Source organism: Bos grunniens, chromosome 10 (genome assembly GCF_055505025.1).
Source record: "Bos grunniens cultivar Pamir isolate PY7600 chromosome 10, Bosgru_T2T1.0, whole genome shotgun sequence".
NCBI classification, from domain to species: Eukaryota; Metazoa; Chordata; class Mammalia; order Artiodactyla; family Bovidae; genus Bos; species Bos grunniens.
In genome coordinates this window covers 85,992,393-86,008,286 of record NC_141174.1, presented here as the reverse complement: position 1 = coordinate 86,008,286, position 15,894 = coordinate 85,992,393, and the positions used below count along the sequence as shown (strand labels likewise).

The window sequence follows — 15,894 nt, the reverse complement described above, 5'->3', positions numbered from 1 at the left end:
CCTTTCTGGAGCCCTTGTATTTCAACAAGCGGCCAATGCTTTAATTAAAAAAAAATAAGGAAGAAAGCAAGAAACATGAGAAGTAGAATGGTAGACCCATAGTTTCTGTTGGGGGCGTTCCATGCCCACCACGCGGGCGCCATCCCCACATGGATCAAAGGCTGAGGCCATTGGCCCATTTGCCTCCTTGTCAGCATGGACATCACCAGATGGCCAACACTGAAATCAGATTGATTATATTCTTTACAGCCAAATATGGAGAAGCTCTATGCTGCTGCTGCTGCTGCTAAGTCACTTCAGTCACGTCCAACTCTGTGCAACCCCATAGATGGCAGTCCACCAGGCTCCCCCATCCCTGGGATTCTCCAGGCAAGAATACTGGAGTGGGTTGCCATTGCCTTCTCCCAGAGAAGCTCTATACAGTCAGCAAAAACAAGCCTGGGAGCTGACTGTGGCTCAGATCATGAACTCCTTATTGCCAAATTCAGACTTAAATTGAAGAAAGTGGGGAAAACCACTAGACCGTTCAGGTATGACCTAAATCAAATCCCTTATGACTATACAGTGGAAGTGAGAAATAGATTTAAGGACTAGATCTGATAGACAGAGTGCCTGATGAACTATGGTCGGAGGTTCGTGACACTGTACAGGAGACAGGGACCAAGACCATCCCCAAGAAAAAGAAACGCAAAAAAGCAACATGGCGTCTGGGGAGGCCTTACAAACAGCTGTGAAAAGAAGAGAAGCAAAAAGCAACGGAAAAAAGGAAAGATATACCTATTTGAATGCAGAGTTCCAAAGGATAGCAAGGAGAGATAACAAAGCTTTCCTCAGTGATCAGTGCAAAGAAATAGAGGAAAACAGTAGAATGGGAAAGACTGGAGACCTCTTCAAGAAAATAAGAGACACCAAGGGAACATTTCATGCAAAGATGGTCTCAATAAAGGACAGAAATGGTAGGGACCTAACAGAAGCAGAAGATATTAAGAAGAGGTGACAAGAATACACAGAACTGTACAAAAAAAGATCTTCACAATGGTGTGATCACTCACCTAGAGCCAGACATCCTGGCATGTGAAGTCAAGTGGGCCTTAGGAAGCCTCACTACAAACAAAGCTAGTGGAGGTGATGGAATTCCAGCTGAGCAATTTCAAATCCTAAAAGATGATGCTGTGAAAGTGCTGCACTCAATATGTCAGCAAATTTGGAAAACTCAGCAGTGGCCACAGGACTGGAAAAGATCAGTTTTCATTCCAATTGCAAAGAAGGGCAATGCCAAAGAATGCTCAAAATACCTCACAATTGCACTCATCTCACATGCTAGTAAAGTAATGCTCAAAATTCTCCAAGCCAGTTTTCAGCAATACGTGAACTGTGAACTTCCAGATGTTCAAGCTGGTTTTCGAAAAGGCAGAGGAACCAGAGATCAAATTGCCGACATCCACTGGATCATGGAAAAAGCAAGAGAGTTCCAGAAAAACATCTATTTCTGCTTTATTGACTATGCCAAAGCCTTTGACGGTGTGGATCACAATAAACTGTGGAAAATTCTTCAAGAGATGGGAATACGAGACCACCTGACCTGCCTCTTGAGAAATCTGTATGTAGGTCAGGAAGCAACAGTTAGAACTGGACATGGAACAGACTGGTTCCAAATAGGAAAAGGAGTACATCAAGGCTGTACATTGTCACCCTGCTTATTTAAGTTATATGCAGAGTACATCATGAGAAATGCTGGGCTGGAAGAAACACAAGCTGGAATCAAGATTGCCGGGAGAAATATCAATAACCTCAGATATGCAGATGACATTACCCGCATGGCAGAAAGTGAAGAACTAAAGAGCCTCTTGATGAAAGTGAAATAGGAGAGTGAAAAGGTTGGTTAAAGCTCAACATTCAGAAAACGAAGATCATGGCATCTGGTCCTATCACTTCATGGGAAATAGATGGGGCAACAGTGGAAACAGTGTCAGACTTTATTTTTCTGGGCTCCAAAATCACTGCAGATGGTGACTGCAGCCATGAAATTAAAAGACGCTTACTCCTTGGAAGGAAAGTTATGACCAACCTAGATAGCATATTCAAAAGCAGAGACATTACTAACAAAGGTCCATCTTGTCAAGGCTATGGTTTTTCCAGTAGTCATGTATGGATGTGAGAGTTGGACTATGAAGAAAGCTGAGCGCCAAAGAATTGATGCTTTTGAACTGTGGTGCTGGAGAAGACTCTTGAGAGTCCCTTGGGCTGTAAGGAGATCCAAGCAGTCCATCCTAAAGGAGATCAGTCCTGAGTGTTCACTGGAAGGACTGATAGTTAAGCTGAAACTCCAATACTCTGGCCACCTGAAGCGAAGAGCTGACTCATTTGAAAAGACCCTGATGCTGGGAAAGATTGAAGGGAGGAGGAGAAGGGGACAGCAGAGGATGAGATGGTTGGATGGCATCACTGACTCGATGGAGATGAGTTTGAGTAGACTCTGGGAGTTGGTGACGGACAGGGAGGCCTGGCATGCTGTGGTCCATGGGGTCATGAAGAGTCAGACACAACTGAGCAACTGAACTGAACTGAACTGAACAGCAGCCCTGGTGGGCAGACTGCTGCAAGCTGAGACTCCTGCTGCCCATTAGAGAAGGCTGTCCACTGTAATCTGGGAATGTCGGCAGAAACCACGGTGAATCAAAACCTAAAGTTTTTGACTTTAGCTAATCAAAAAATAAGCTAAAACCCAAGCCTAATTCAAACAGTACTTCTTCACTGGACCTTGAACCAACTTCGTTTGTCCCCTCTCCCTAGTTGACCAGTTTCACCCAGAAGTGAACCAAGATGGGAATGCCCTCGCCATCTGGTAAGCTAATGTCACCCATTTCATAGATGAGGACACTGAACGCTGAGAGCTGTGGCCCAGCTTAAAGTCATTTAGCACCTCACTGGCCCAGATTCAACTCTTTACGGATATCTCCCTGCTTTCTCCACTCCTCCAAGAGACCACTTGACTCAGAATCTCAAGAGGTAGTATAGGTCATGATACATTGTTTGTTCTTGTATTTTTTTAAAAATTCTTTATTATTTTTTAAGCCATTTTGGAAAATAGAAGTATAGTTGATTTACAGCATTGTCGTGTTTCAGGTGTATAGCAAATTGTATAAGCAAGTATAAAGCAAAGGTATACAACAGAGTATAAAGCAAGGTGTGCACTTTGCTGTACACCTGAAACATACATCTATATTTACATACATGTGTATTCTTTTCCACTATAGGTCATTACAAGTATTGTATATTTTTGAATCAAAGTTCTCTCTTAAACTAAGAAGTTGGTAACCCAGATGGGAAATCAATATTTAGGTTGGAATTCTCCCAGCCTTCCATTCCTCCCACAGCCCTAGAAAACCAGATGGAAACCTTTAAAATTTATCATGACTTGATTTACAATTGGTTCAGTTCAGTTGCTCAGTTATGTCTGACTCTTTGAGACCCTGTGAACTGCAGCACACCAGGTCTCCCTGTTCATCACCAACTCCCGGAGTCAACTCAAACTCATCTCCATTGAGTCGGTGATGCCATCGAACCATCTCATTCTTTGTTGTCCCCTTCTCTTCCTGCCTTCAATGTTTCCCTGTATCAGGGTCTTTTCAAATGAGTCAATTCTTTGCATCAGGTGGCTAAAGTATTGGAGTTTCAGCTTCAGCATCAGTCCTTCCAATGAATATTCAGGACTGATTTCCTTTAGGATGGACTGGTTGGATCTCCTTGCAGTCCAAGAGATTCTCAAGAGGCTTCTCCAACACCGCAGTTCAAAAGCACTAATTCTTTGGTACTCAGCCTTCTTTATAGTCCAACTCTCACATCCATACATGACCACTGGAAAACCATAGCCTTGACTAGACGGACCTTTGTTGGCAAATAATGTCTCTACTTTTTAATATGCTGTCTAGGTTGGTCATATAAATGATTTACATTCAGTCAGTTCAGTTCAGTCGCTCAGTCGTGTCTGACTCTTTGCGACCCCATGAATGGCAGCACTCCAGGCCTCCCTGTCCATCACCAATTCCTGGAGTTTACCCAAACTCATCTCCATCGAGTCAGTGATGCAATCCAGCCATCTCATCCTCTGTCGTCCCCTTCTCATCCTGCCCCGAATCCCTCCCAGCATCAGGGTATTTTCCAATAAGTCAACTCTTCGCATGAGGTGGCCAAAGTACTGGAGTTTCAGCTTTAGCATCATTCCTTCCAAAGAAATCCCAGGGCTGATCTCCTTTAGAAGGACTGGTTGGATCTCCTTGCAGTCCAAGGAACTCTCAAGAGTCTTCTCCAACACCACAGTTCAAAAGCATCAATTCTTCGGCACTTAGCTTTCTTCACAGTCCAACTCTCACATCCATACATGACCACTGGAAAAACCATAGCCTTGACTAGACAGACCTTTGTTGGCAAAGTAATGTCTCTGCTTTTCAATATGCTATCTAGGTTGGTCATAACTTTTCTTCCAAGGAGTAAGCATCTTTTAATTTCACAGCTGCAGTCACCATCCACAGTGATTTTGGAGCCCAAAAACATAAAGTCTGACACTGTTTCCCCATATATTTGCCATGAAGTGATGGGACCGGATGCCATGACCTTCGTTTTCTGAATGTTGAGCTTTAAGCCAACTTTTTCACTCTCCTCTTTCACTTTCATCAAGAGGCTTTTGAGTTCCTCTTCACTTTCTGCCATGCGGGTAGTGTCATCTGCATATCTGAGGTTATTGATATTTCTCCCAGCAATCTTGATTCCAGCTTGTGCTTCTTCCAGCCCAGCATTTCTCATGATGTACTCTGCATATAAGTTAAATAAGCAGGGTGACAATATACAGCCTTGACATACTCCTTTTCCTATTTAGAACCAGTCTGTTGTTCCATGTCCAGTTCTAATTGTTGCTTCCTGACCTGCGTACAGATTTCTCAAGAGGCAGGTCAGGTGGTCTGGTATTCCCATCTCTTGAAGAATTTTCCACAGTTTATTGTGATCCACACAGTCAAAGGCTTTGGCATAGTCAAGAAAGCAGAAATAGATGTTTTTCTGGAACTCTCTTGCTTTTTCCATGATCCAGCTGATGTTGGCAATTTGATCTCTGGTTTCTCTGCCTTTTCTAATGATTACTAATATTATTATTATTTTTCTTAATTAATCTACTCATTTTTATTTACCTTTCAAGGATTATAGCAACATTCAGCTAAATCAATGGTTCTTAACTAGGGGAGGTTTTGCCCCAGGGGACATGGCAGGTTTGGGAGATATGTTTGGTTGTCACAGCTTGGAAGGGGAGCGTGGTGGGTGCTCTTGGCATCTCATAGGGAGAGGCCACAGATACTACTGACAATGCATATGACAGCACCCCGCAACAACAAAGAATTGGCCCCAAATGTCAGCACTGTCAAGACTGAGAAACCCTGATCTGATCACACCCTGATCTGATAACGCAAATCCTGCTACTTCAACAAATGAAGTTCTTTCCTTTCCCATGTTCCCCCAGCCTCCATCCCACCATGTGCACTTAAATTGCTGTAGTTCTTAGCATCATGGCAGGCATACAGTTGACATTCCACTTTTGTTTCACTTAATGTTACATCCTGAGCTTTTGTTCCTCATGCCTCGTCATCTTCACAATTACCTTTTTTTTTTCTTATTAATTTATTTACTTATTTTGGGCTTCGTCAGGTCTCAGTTGCGGCACACAAGCTTCTTTCTAGTCATGGTGCTGGCTCCAGAGCAGTGGGCTCTGTAGTGGCAGAACACGGGCGTAGTTGCACCGCAGCGTGTGGTGGTAAAGACCCCACCTGCCAGTGCAGGAGACATAAGAGATGCGGGTTTGATCCCTGGTTCGGGAGTATCCCCTGGAGGAGAGCTTGGTAACCCACTCCAGTATTCTTGCCTGGAGAATCCCATGGACACAGGATCTTGGTGGGCTACGGTTTGTAGGGTCACACAGAGTCAGACACGACAAGTGACTTTAGCAGGCATGTGGGATCTTAGTTCCCTGACCAGGAATTGAACCCGTATCCCCTGCAATGGAAGACGGATTGTTAACTACTAGACTGCCAGGGAAGGCCTCACAATTACCATTTTAAATGGCTGTAATGCAGTCCTCCAAGCAGGTTGACACCCCATATTTTATCTGGCCAGTCCAAGTTTCTCATCCAGGGTGAGGTGGTTGCCAAGAGCCTTGCCAGGTGGGCTGCCTGAGGCAGGGGGTGTTTGTGTGGGCCTTCTCCTCCACCTGCAGCCCAGGCTGATGCCATCATAGTCTTCATCAAAAGGCCTTTGTGAAGCGCTCTGGTGAATATACCCTGGGCCTCGGGGGGATCTCCTGCAGAGATCATCCCACCAGCCCCTGACATGCAGGGCTTGTCAGCTCGGACAGGCAGCATATATGTCAACCATCCGAAGACCAGGCTGTAGGCCCCAGCCAGAGGGTGCAAAACCAGATTCTTAAGCAACATTCATGACAGAAGTAAGTGCCTCTGGGAATGGACAGACAGGCTGGATTCCCAGAGGAAGTCGGGGCCTTGAATCTGCTCCTCCAGCTGACTGCAGGCTCCTGGGAGGACACGAGATTTTGGAAACCTTGGGAAGGAAGCGGGAAGCCACGTGACAGATCAAGGACCCGGGGTCAGGTGTTCCAGGCTCTAGTGGACAAGTGCCCAGCCTGGGAGAAAGGTGGATGCTACCAGGGACGTTCCCCTGAGACCTTCCGGCCACCCTCTTGTGTAACCTCAGCGTCCCTTTCTCCTCCCCTTGCAGGTGTTCCATGAACAGGGCATCCTCTTCGGCTACCGACACCCACAGAGTTCCGCCACTGCCTGCCTCCTCAGCCTTTTTCAAATGACCAATGAGACCCTCAACATCTGGACGCACTTGCTGCCCTTCTGGTACCTCCTGGCCCCCTGGTCCAGCTGTTTCACGCAGAGCCTGGGAACCGGGGCTTCATTAAACACAGCTGGGGTGGGGCAAGCTGAGGTTCTGTGCTGGAATGTGGGCGACTCCCGCCGTGGTGCGAGTGTGGAGCCGGAGGTTGTGGGTGAGCTCTAGGGCATGGATTGCCATAGAATTTGAGGGGCTCCTGAAACTCCCCAGTCTTTCCCTGCTCCCTGCTTCAGGGTCTGATTTGAGAGCATTGTCTTATTCAGTCTGGGTCTTCTAGAAGCCCTGGCTGACACTCCCTAGCTTGAACAAGTCACCTCTCTGGGCTTTGCATGTTCCCATCTGCAGAGCAGGAGCGATAGGCACCACTTTTCCCAGGGTTGCCCCGAGGATTATCAGAGGAGATGTGAGAAAAAGCATTGGGCACAGAGCTGTGGATGCTCATAGTCATTCTGGGGCCACAGCCGCTGTGAGGCACTTGGTCAGACAGCACTTTAACAGCCAGCCAAGAGAATAAATGCTCTGGCAAGCGCGTGCGCACAGATGGGAACTGCCAGGGAGCTGAGGAGGGACCTGGTTTAGAAAGATGGGGGCCGAAGACCAGCTTCGCACACCCGGTGCCTGGGCATAGTGAGTGGCGGGTAGAGATGGGATCGTAATATGTGAGAGTTGGAAGGACCTCAGAGGTCACACAGGCCACCAGCCCCCTCACACTGCCACCGGCTGACACAGATGCGGCCCAGAGAAGGGCGTGGCTTGCTTATATCTCTTGGCAAGTTCTAGCACAGGCTAGTTTCTGGATTCCCCCTTCCGATTGTATGGAGGACCAGAGAGAGTAGGAAGGACCCCAGGGTGTGCTGCAGGTGGAGAAGGGCCCGAGGAAGGAGGCCTGCCCAACCAGCAGTCAGACCCAGGCCAAAATGTGCAGAAGGCTGCTTGAGCCAGATGCATCAAGGGCAGAGAAGGGAGAGCTCAGGCTTGCTGTGGGATGGGACCACCTGCAAAGAAGCCCTAGGGCCTGCAGCCTGGCCAGGGAGGCAGCAAGATCTGCTCAAGGAGGCTCTTTGTCATTTTAAATTTAAGTAAAGGCAATGGCACCCCACTCCAGTACTCTTGCCTGGAAAATCCCATGGATGAAGGAGCCTGGTGGGCTGCAGTCCATGGGGTCGCTAAGAGTCTGCCACGACTGAGAGACTTCACTTTCACTTTTCACTTTCATGCATTGGAGAAGGAAATGGCAACCCACTCCAGTGTTCTTGCCTGGAGAATCCCAGGGATGGGGGAGCCTGGTGGGCTGCCGTCTCTGGGGTCGCACAGAGTTGGACACGACTGAAGCAACTTAGCAGCAGCAGCAGCAAACTTACGTAAGGGCTTCCTGGAGGCTCAGTGGTAAAATCTGCTTGCCAATGTAGGAAGCACTGTTTCGATCCCTGGGTCGGGAAGATCCCCTGGAATAGGACATGGCAATCCACTCCAGGATTCTTGCCTGGGAAATCCCATCATGGACAGAGGAGCCTGGCGGGCTACAGTCCATAGGGTCACACAGAGTCAGACATGACTGAAGTGACTAAACAACAACAAAATTTAAGTAAAAAGTCTAAATGCTAATACACTGTAGCACTGCAGAAGGGAATAGAGTTGGTGTCTTCCCGCGGCCCCTCTTGTCCTCTCTGGAGTGGCTGGGGTGACCTGCTGCTTGTAATTCTCCCAGGATGCTTTTCTAGAGACTGGAGCATCTGTGACGTGTGTGTGCACCCAGCGCCTGCTTCTCTCCTCCCTCTGCTCCTCCGTTGTTTCTGCCTCCTGATCTCTGTCTGACCTCCATGCAAGCCTCTCTGGCTTTCATATAGCTGTGCGGTGTTCCATTTTCTGGATAAACCAGAGGTGACTTGGGCTGTTTTGAAGTTTGTGTCACTACAAAGGACCAGCCTGACCGTCCCTGTTGGTGGGGCTTTCGTTGCTGTATGTACGTGCCTTCGTAGCCATTCTACAGCTGAGCCACGCTGGCTGGAGCGCTCCACGGGGCCCGACACCCCTGCACTGCCAGGGCCCTGAGAGCACAACACGGAGCAGCAGGAAGGGCTTGGGGGAGCAGCAGAAAGATGCCCCAGGGCAGTGGGACTCGGGAATAATCCCGAGCTGATAAAAGGATATGTTTTGAAGAACAGCATAGGGAACAGATCACAAGTGTGGGCACAGATCACAAGTGTAGCCAGAGGATTGAGCAATGCTCCCGCCGTTCCCCCATGAAAAGCTTTTAGTCCCTTCCCTGGGGGAGTTCGTGGGAAAGGGGCCTGACTCTCTAAGAGTGGTTCGTGGAAGTGAACAGCTTCTGCAGGGAAGATCCCCTCACCTGGGTTATAGATTGGGCAGATCTGATGTGGATCTGTTTTGTGTTTCTGTAAGAGACGAATCTGGAGGTCTAGGCTTGGCTGAGACCGAGCCTTGGGACCAGGCCCCTCAGTGAAAGAGATGGTGGTGTTAGTGGAAGACTAGCATGGAAGAGGGGGAGAAAATAGTCCCGTTGCCTTCTAGACTTTCCAGCAGAGGAGTTGTTTCTCTTTGAGGGGTCTTCCCACAAGGGAAGCCTGACCAACCATGGAGAGAATAAGGCCAAAGCTGGATCCTATGAGGAATGGTTGAATGCACTGAGGTTCTTTAATGTGAAGTTCAGAGAGGTGGGGAGGGATTATGAAGACAGCTGTGAGATATTTGATGGGTTTGTTGTCTGTGGTGCTGATAGGGAGAACTAGGACTGATCCAGTGGAGAGCAATTCCAGGGAGATAGATGCCAGCTCAGTGAAACTTCCAAACACTCAGACCTGTCTTGGGAGGTGGTGAGCTCCCTGGCCCTGGAAGCATGCAAACCAAAAGTAGAGAGTCACCTGGGCAAGAAGCTGTAAGAGGGATCAGTCACCACATGCAGAGTATGCAGACTGGACCATTGCCCTTCCTGTATATGTCCAAACAATAAAGGACCCCACTCACTCTTCCTTGCTCCTGGCATGTCAGCAAAATGGGACCATATAGGGGCTGGTCATCCCAGGGAAAGGGAAGGTAGGCGACTTTCAGGTGAGGACTGTAAGAGGAGCCGTCACCCTGAAGGTTGAGGGTGCACCCCTGTGTTCCAGGTTCTTCTCGTGGAGGTTTGTGAGCACCCTGCAAGTGACAGACATCTTGAATGACAGCTACTCCTGGCCTCTGCTCGTGTACATGGGCGCCAGCTGCTTGTTCCCCTTGGCATCCAGCTGTGCACACACCTTCAGCTCCATGTCCAGGAATGCCCGCCACATCTGCTACTTCCTGGACTACGGCGCCGTCAACCTCTTCAGCCTGGGTACGTGAAGCCCTGCTCTCGCCTTCTGTCCCCCACGACCAAGCCACCTGCCCCTTCCTCTGGGACCTGGGGTCACTGCCAGGCTCTGGTGCGCTTGCAGAAGGGTCACCCCTGCCCAGGTGCCTGATGAGGGTTTTAAAAGAAACTTGTCCAGAGGTGTGCTGGCGAATACTGAACAACCAGCTCCCTGGGGACAGAAGTCCCAGTCTGTGGTGATGGCAGATAGCTATGGTATATGTACTCCCACCATGGCTGGCTTCCAGCCACCCACCCTGACAGCAGGGCCCTGGGCTGTGGAGTATCATTATACCCATGCTATAGATGAGGACAGTAGAGGTGAGTTACCCAGATCACGCAGCTTGTAATGGGAGAGCCAGGGCCTGGGAGCCTCAGGGCCCCTGCCTGTGGCTTCCTCAAGTCCCCAGGCCTGGATCCACCTCCTTGGAGCTCCCTCAGTGATTCCCTCATTTCCACTCCGCACTGGGAACAGCTCCCTAGGGACAGTTCGTGCATCTTCCTCATCTGGTTTTCCAGTCCGTAGCTGAGAGTCTGACTTGGAGGTGTTCAGTAAACCTGAGAGGAAGGTCTAGTCAGCTGAGAGAGGCTGGGGGCCCACCTGGGACTCCTCGTCTGCAGCCACCTCTCCTCCTCCGTGACCCCGCTGGAAACCCCCAATCCCTAGAGGGTGGCGTTTGCTCAGCTTCCTCCCTGGTGTCCAGCTGCTCCCCTCCTGCTCAGCCCTCCCGTGCACGTGTGCTTTTACTAGGCTCCGGCCATTTTAATCCCCTGCTTAAAATCCTTTGGTGGCCCCCGTTGCCTGAAAGGAGATGTTCACTTTCGTTGGTCTGGCATCTTATGCTGTGTCCTGCTCCTGTTCCCTGGAGAGCCCCCTCTGCCCTCAAGCACCTGTCGGAACCTCCAAAGGGCCAGCGCCTTTGCCACGCACCCACCATCCTCAGCTCCCACCTCACCCTGGAGCCTGGAGGCTCTCATCAGTTCTGCTTCCCACTGCAGTTCTGGCAGGCGCTGGGGCTCCCCCGCTCTTGTGTCACCCAAGGGCCCGGTCAGGACACAGACCACGTGCCTCCTGGGCCACGTGGGAGCCTTCCCACGGTATCAAGCTGAGAGAAGGGTCTGGCTGTTCTCCTGGGGGCAGTTCCCAGCTGGAATCGCACAGGCAACCTGCAGAGGTGGGAGCGCTGTCCCAGGACGTGGCGATCCTTGGCCCTATCTGCCTGTGGGACCCTGGGCACATCCCTCAGCTTCCCTAGATTTCAATGGTCAAATAGGAGCAAAGGCAGAGGCTGAGCTCGTGTGGTTTGAGGCCTGCTTCAGCTTTGAACTCGGATTCCAAGTTCTTTTTATCTTTGGATAACAGGTGACCTTAGCCCTGACCTTAGGCCCTAAGCTGACAGATCTGTGGCTGCTTCTCCCAGAGGGACCTTGGCCTGGAGAGGCCCTCTGGTCCTGGCCCCTGGACACACCTGTCCCCTTTGAAAAGGACAATGCTGGTCCCTGTTCTTTCAGGTAAAAGCTGCAGCAGCCAGGTGTCCAAAAGGTCCTTCAGTAACCCTTCTCTCACAAACTCCAAAACCTAAAACCACACAAAACGCCGAGGCTAGCCTCAAGTGCTCGGCCTCTTTGCCGACCTGTCCCTCAGCCCCCTGATGTGGCAGCCCTCCGCTCAGCAAGGGCTCTCCCTCCCCGCACTTTCTCCCCCACACTGTTGATTATTCCGCAAGGAATACCCGTATCATCATCTCAGGGCAAAGCTGAGCACACGGGGGTGTCATCGTGGACCACAGCATGTGGTTAAAAGCAGGGACTGGTGCTACACGGCCTGTGTTTGAAGCTTGGCTTTGCTGCTTCCAGCTGTGTGCCCCTGGGTGGGTTACCAAACCTCTCTGTGCTTCTGTTTCCTCATCTGTAAAATGAGGTTCAGTGCAGGACTGATGTCCGAGGGTGGCTGTAAACATTATGTGAGTTAATACCTGTCAAGCCCTTGGAGCAGCACTGGGCTCCCGGAACAATTCTCAGGGTGGGATCTGGGTGGGCAGAGAAGAGAGATGGGGACATACAGGCTGGGAGGGATGATGGCATAGCGAGGGTGGGGTGCAGGACTGCTCATGGTCTGTGTGGTGATGGGGCTCAGCCAGATGCAGGGCGGGGTGGTCTTCCCAGGGAGTCCAGACAGTGCTGAGTCCTGGCTTCTTGCCCAAGGCCGGTTTTGCTCCTCCAGGCTGTGCCATCGCCTACTCTGCCTATGTTTTCCCGGACACGCTGGTGAGCACCACCTTCCATGACTACTACCTGACCCTGGCTGTGCTGAACACCATCATTAGCATCTGGCTCTCCTGCTACTCCAGGTACCCGGCTGCTCTGCCACGGATGGGATGGGGCGAGGGGACGGGTGGTGGTGGAGCGCGTGGCTCCCTGGACTGCTGGAGGGGACAGAGGGAGAGGTGCTTGGGAGCCTGGGGCTCAGTTCCGGATGGACTTCCAGTGGCCGGGCGGGACCAGCTTCACAGGCACACAGCCTGTGCAGGTGCTCAGGGCCCCATGATCAAGAGGGCTTCAAACTTGTCTAATGCCCTGCTGTTGTTGTTTTGAAATACTTAATGATTTTTGAACAAGGGGGTCCCATACTCTGCCCTGCAAACTGTTGCTGAACGAGTCACTTACCCTCCTTGAACTTCAGTTTGCTTATCTATAAAATGGGGTCAAGGGAGTTCCTTGGCAGTTCAGTGGCTAAAACATGGCCCTTTCACTTCTGTGGACTGGGCTCAATTCCTGGTTGCAGAACTAAGATTCTACAAGCCATGTGGCTTTGGCCAAAAAGAAAAATAAAAATGGGGTCAACACAGCTATCCTGTGAAATGGGTGTAATATATCCAGAACACTTGGCACAAGCCTGGCCTGGAGGAGGCACTCCATAAACAGGTGGTCTGCTAATAGGAGCTGAGAGGGGCCTGCCTCTGGACACAGACACACCTCAGAGATACTGCAAAGATATCAACTTCGCAGTAGGCAAGTCACTGAACTTTCTGGTTTCCCAGTGCGTGTAAAAGTGGAATTTACACTATAGTCTATTCAGTGTGCAAGAGCATTATGTCTAAGGAAACAGTGTACACATCTTAATTTAAAAATACGCTACTGCTAAAAAAAATGCTATCATCTGTCAACACAGAGTTACCACAAACCTTCAATTTGCAAAAAGCCACAATAAAGCAAAGTACAACAAGATATGCGTGTGTGTGATGCACGACAGAAGACATTCAAATGTCTGACACATCCCCAGGGGAAGCATGATGGCCATGAATCATGCCCAGCTCACTGGCTCTAATTCTATTTTTTTTTTTTTTTCCTTTCACTCAAGGAAGCTCACTGGGGTGTGAGTACAACGGGCATTTTTTAGGATAACTACTCTAGATCATTCAGCTCTTGGTAAAAAAACAAACTACCCAAAATGACTTCGGAAACCTCTCGAATGACGGCGTTGGGGTAACATTTCTGTGTAGACAGTGCCAGGCGCTGGGGGCCTTCCATGGTGGGTTAGCAAGAGCGCCAAGGAAGGCTGGCGGTCCTGGCCACCCATGCCCCCAGCCTGTGCCTCTCCTGAGCCCTGGCCTTGCAGCATTCTTACTCCTGGCAGCCGTAGCTCTTCCCTCCCCAGGAGAAAACCACAGGGGTCGGGGTGGCGAGGTACGCTTCTGCAACTCCCCCACAGTGATTTTGGCTCCAGCTTTCTTTGGGGGACACTGGGTTTTGTGGGACCCAGAGGTAGGCAGATTTTCCAAACTCGACAAGCTGCTTTTCTTTAAAAGTCAGAGAGTGGAGCCTTAAACAGCATCGGGAATGCTTGCCCCAACTTGCCTTCCCCTCACCTGTCCTGAGGCAGGTGGGCAGCATGGAGCTGCTTTCCATGGGGTGAGTCTCGTTTGCAGGCTCAGTCTCAAGACTGGGTTTTGTGTTGCTTCATCTGGTGGGAAGGCCTGGGGTGTGAGGGGGGGTAAACCCTCTCTGGGGGAATGTGGAGATGAGTGCGGTTCAGCCCTTGTCCTCATAGAGTGCCCCGTGGAGTATGAGCAGCAGACTGCAGACCTCCAAAATGTCTAGACTGAGTCAGCATTTCCTTTAAGGGCCAGAGGAAAGGGTTTTTTTTTGTTTTTTTTTTAAAAAAAAAAGCATGTAGCATTACATGCTACATAACATAACATATAACATAGCATATAACATCGCAAATAATGATAATACGAAACGACACCTGCTTGGATAGCCAGGGTTCTGTGAAGCAGCCTTAGAATCAAGCATTGAGGAAGGTTGAACACTTTAGTTGGAGAAGAGGGAAGGGCGTTTTGGACAGAGCCGAGAGCCTGAACAGGGGTGAGGGCCTGGCGAGGATGGACGGCACTGGGAGACAGCAAGGAGCTTCAGAGTCGCCAGAGCCTGTGCAGCTGGCAGGGGAGGGGGACAGAGGCTGGAAGAGCCGTCCAGAGGTGGGGGATCAGAGGCTCCTCGTGTGTCCTTCAGAGGACTGGCCTTGTGCTCAGGAAGGACAGTAGACTTCACAGGAAGACAGTTCTGTGGGCTCAGCCACTGTGTCCTGTGGGGCTCAATGGGGGCTCGGGGAACAGGAAGGGAAAAAGAAGCAAATGCCACATGCTTGGAGCCAAGGATAGAGTGGGACGTCCCCCTGTGGGCCCGTCCAGCTTCCTTCGCGTCTCGTCCTCTCTCCTTCCCGTGTGCTGGTGGATCCCTGCTCTTACAAGACCCGTCCCCTCTGTTTTCATTCTCTGTCTGTGTCTTCGGTGTCTGAGGAGGAGGGCTCATGCGTGTGTGGGGAGAGACTTGGTCCTGATTAACTGCAGGGGAAGCAGTGGAGGCAGGCGAGGCCTGTCTGGAGGCCCAGCTTCACAGGCTTGCTGTGTGGCCTTGGGCCAGTCTTGGCCCTTAAGCAGGGGCCCCTGAGATGAAGTTCCCTGGGTTCCTTCTGTTTAGGCATCTATGATACCAGCTTCAGTGCCTTTTCCAAGGTTCCTCTCCGTGCCTTCTCCCCTGCATCCGGGCCCACCCCTGCCTCTCCCACCTGCTGTATCAGTCTGTGGAATGGCTAGGAGGCCAAGAACCACCTCTTTTCCTGAGCGCAAAAGAGACCGTGGAGCTCATGAGTTGTGCTTTAGTTATCCACATGCTTCCCAGAGTAGTGTGGTCCGAATGGCCTTCATTCCCACATAATACATGTCCTTTAGGTAAATTCCACATGAGAGCTGGGAGCTTCCCATGTGGCTCAGTGATAAAGAATCCACCTGCAATGCAGGAGATGCGGGTTTGATCCCTGGGTCAGGAAGATCCCCTGGAGAAGGAATGGCAACCCACTGCAGTATTTTTGTCTGGAGAATCCCATGGACAGAGGGGCCTGGCGGGCTACAGTCCATGGGGGTGCATAGAGTCGGACACAACTTAGTGACTAAGCAACAACAATCGTGGAATTTACTTCAAAGGAACACATTCCGGAAAACCGCCTTCTTGTTCCATAGTGTTTATGGGGGAAATGGCAGAACATATGACCTCTCTGTGGCTCTTGGAGCCAGATGGGTGTGACAGAGACCCTGCCTGCGCGTACCTACTGACCACCGGCAAGCCCAGGAACCATCGCCACT

At 50.4% G+C, this 15,894-nt stretch overlaps 1 protein-coding gene across 12 annotated transcripts in view; it reads left to right on the top strand.

The window, feature by feature from the left end:
- PAQR5 (progestin and adipoQ receptor family member 5) overlaps positions 1-15,894 on the top strand; it is a 95,119-nt gene that overhangs the window by 69,972 nt on the left and 9,253 nt on the right. For 8 of the 12 annotated variants that reach the window (XR_015135317.1, XR_015135315.1, XR_015135316.1 and 5 more), the window contains exons 3-5: positions 6,778-6,905; positions 10,029-10,234; positions 12,474-12,600. Coding sequence is in view for 7 of the 12 variants with exons in the window: in XM_086322782.1 (XP_086178908.1) it covers positions 6,778-6,905; positions 10,029-10,234; positions 12,474-12,600 (461 nt within the window). In the remaining 5 variants the exon portion in view is untranslated. The remainder of the gene's footprint in view (positions 1-6,777; positions 6,906-10,028; positions 10,235-12,473; positions 12,601-15,894) is intronic. The other 4 variants (XM_086322786.1, XM_086322788.1, XM_086322789.1 and 1 more) reach the window with 1 other exon arrangement.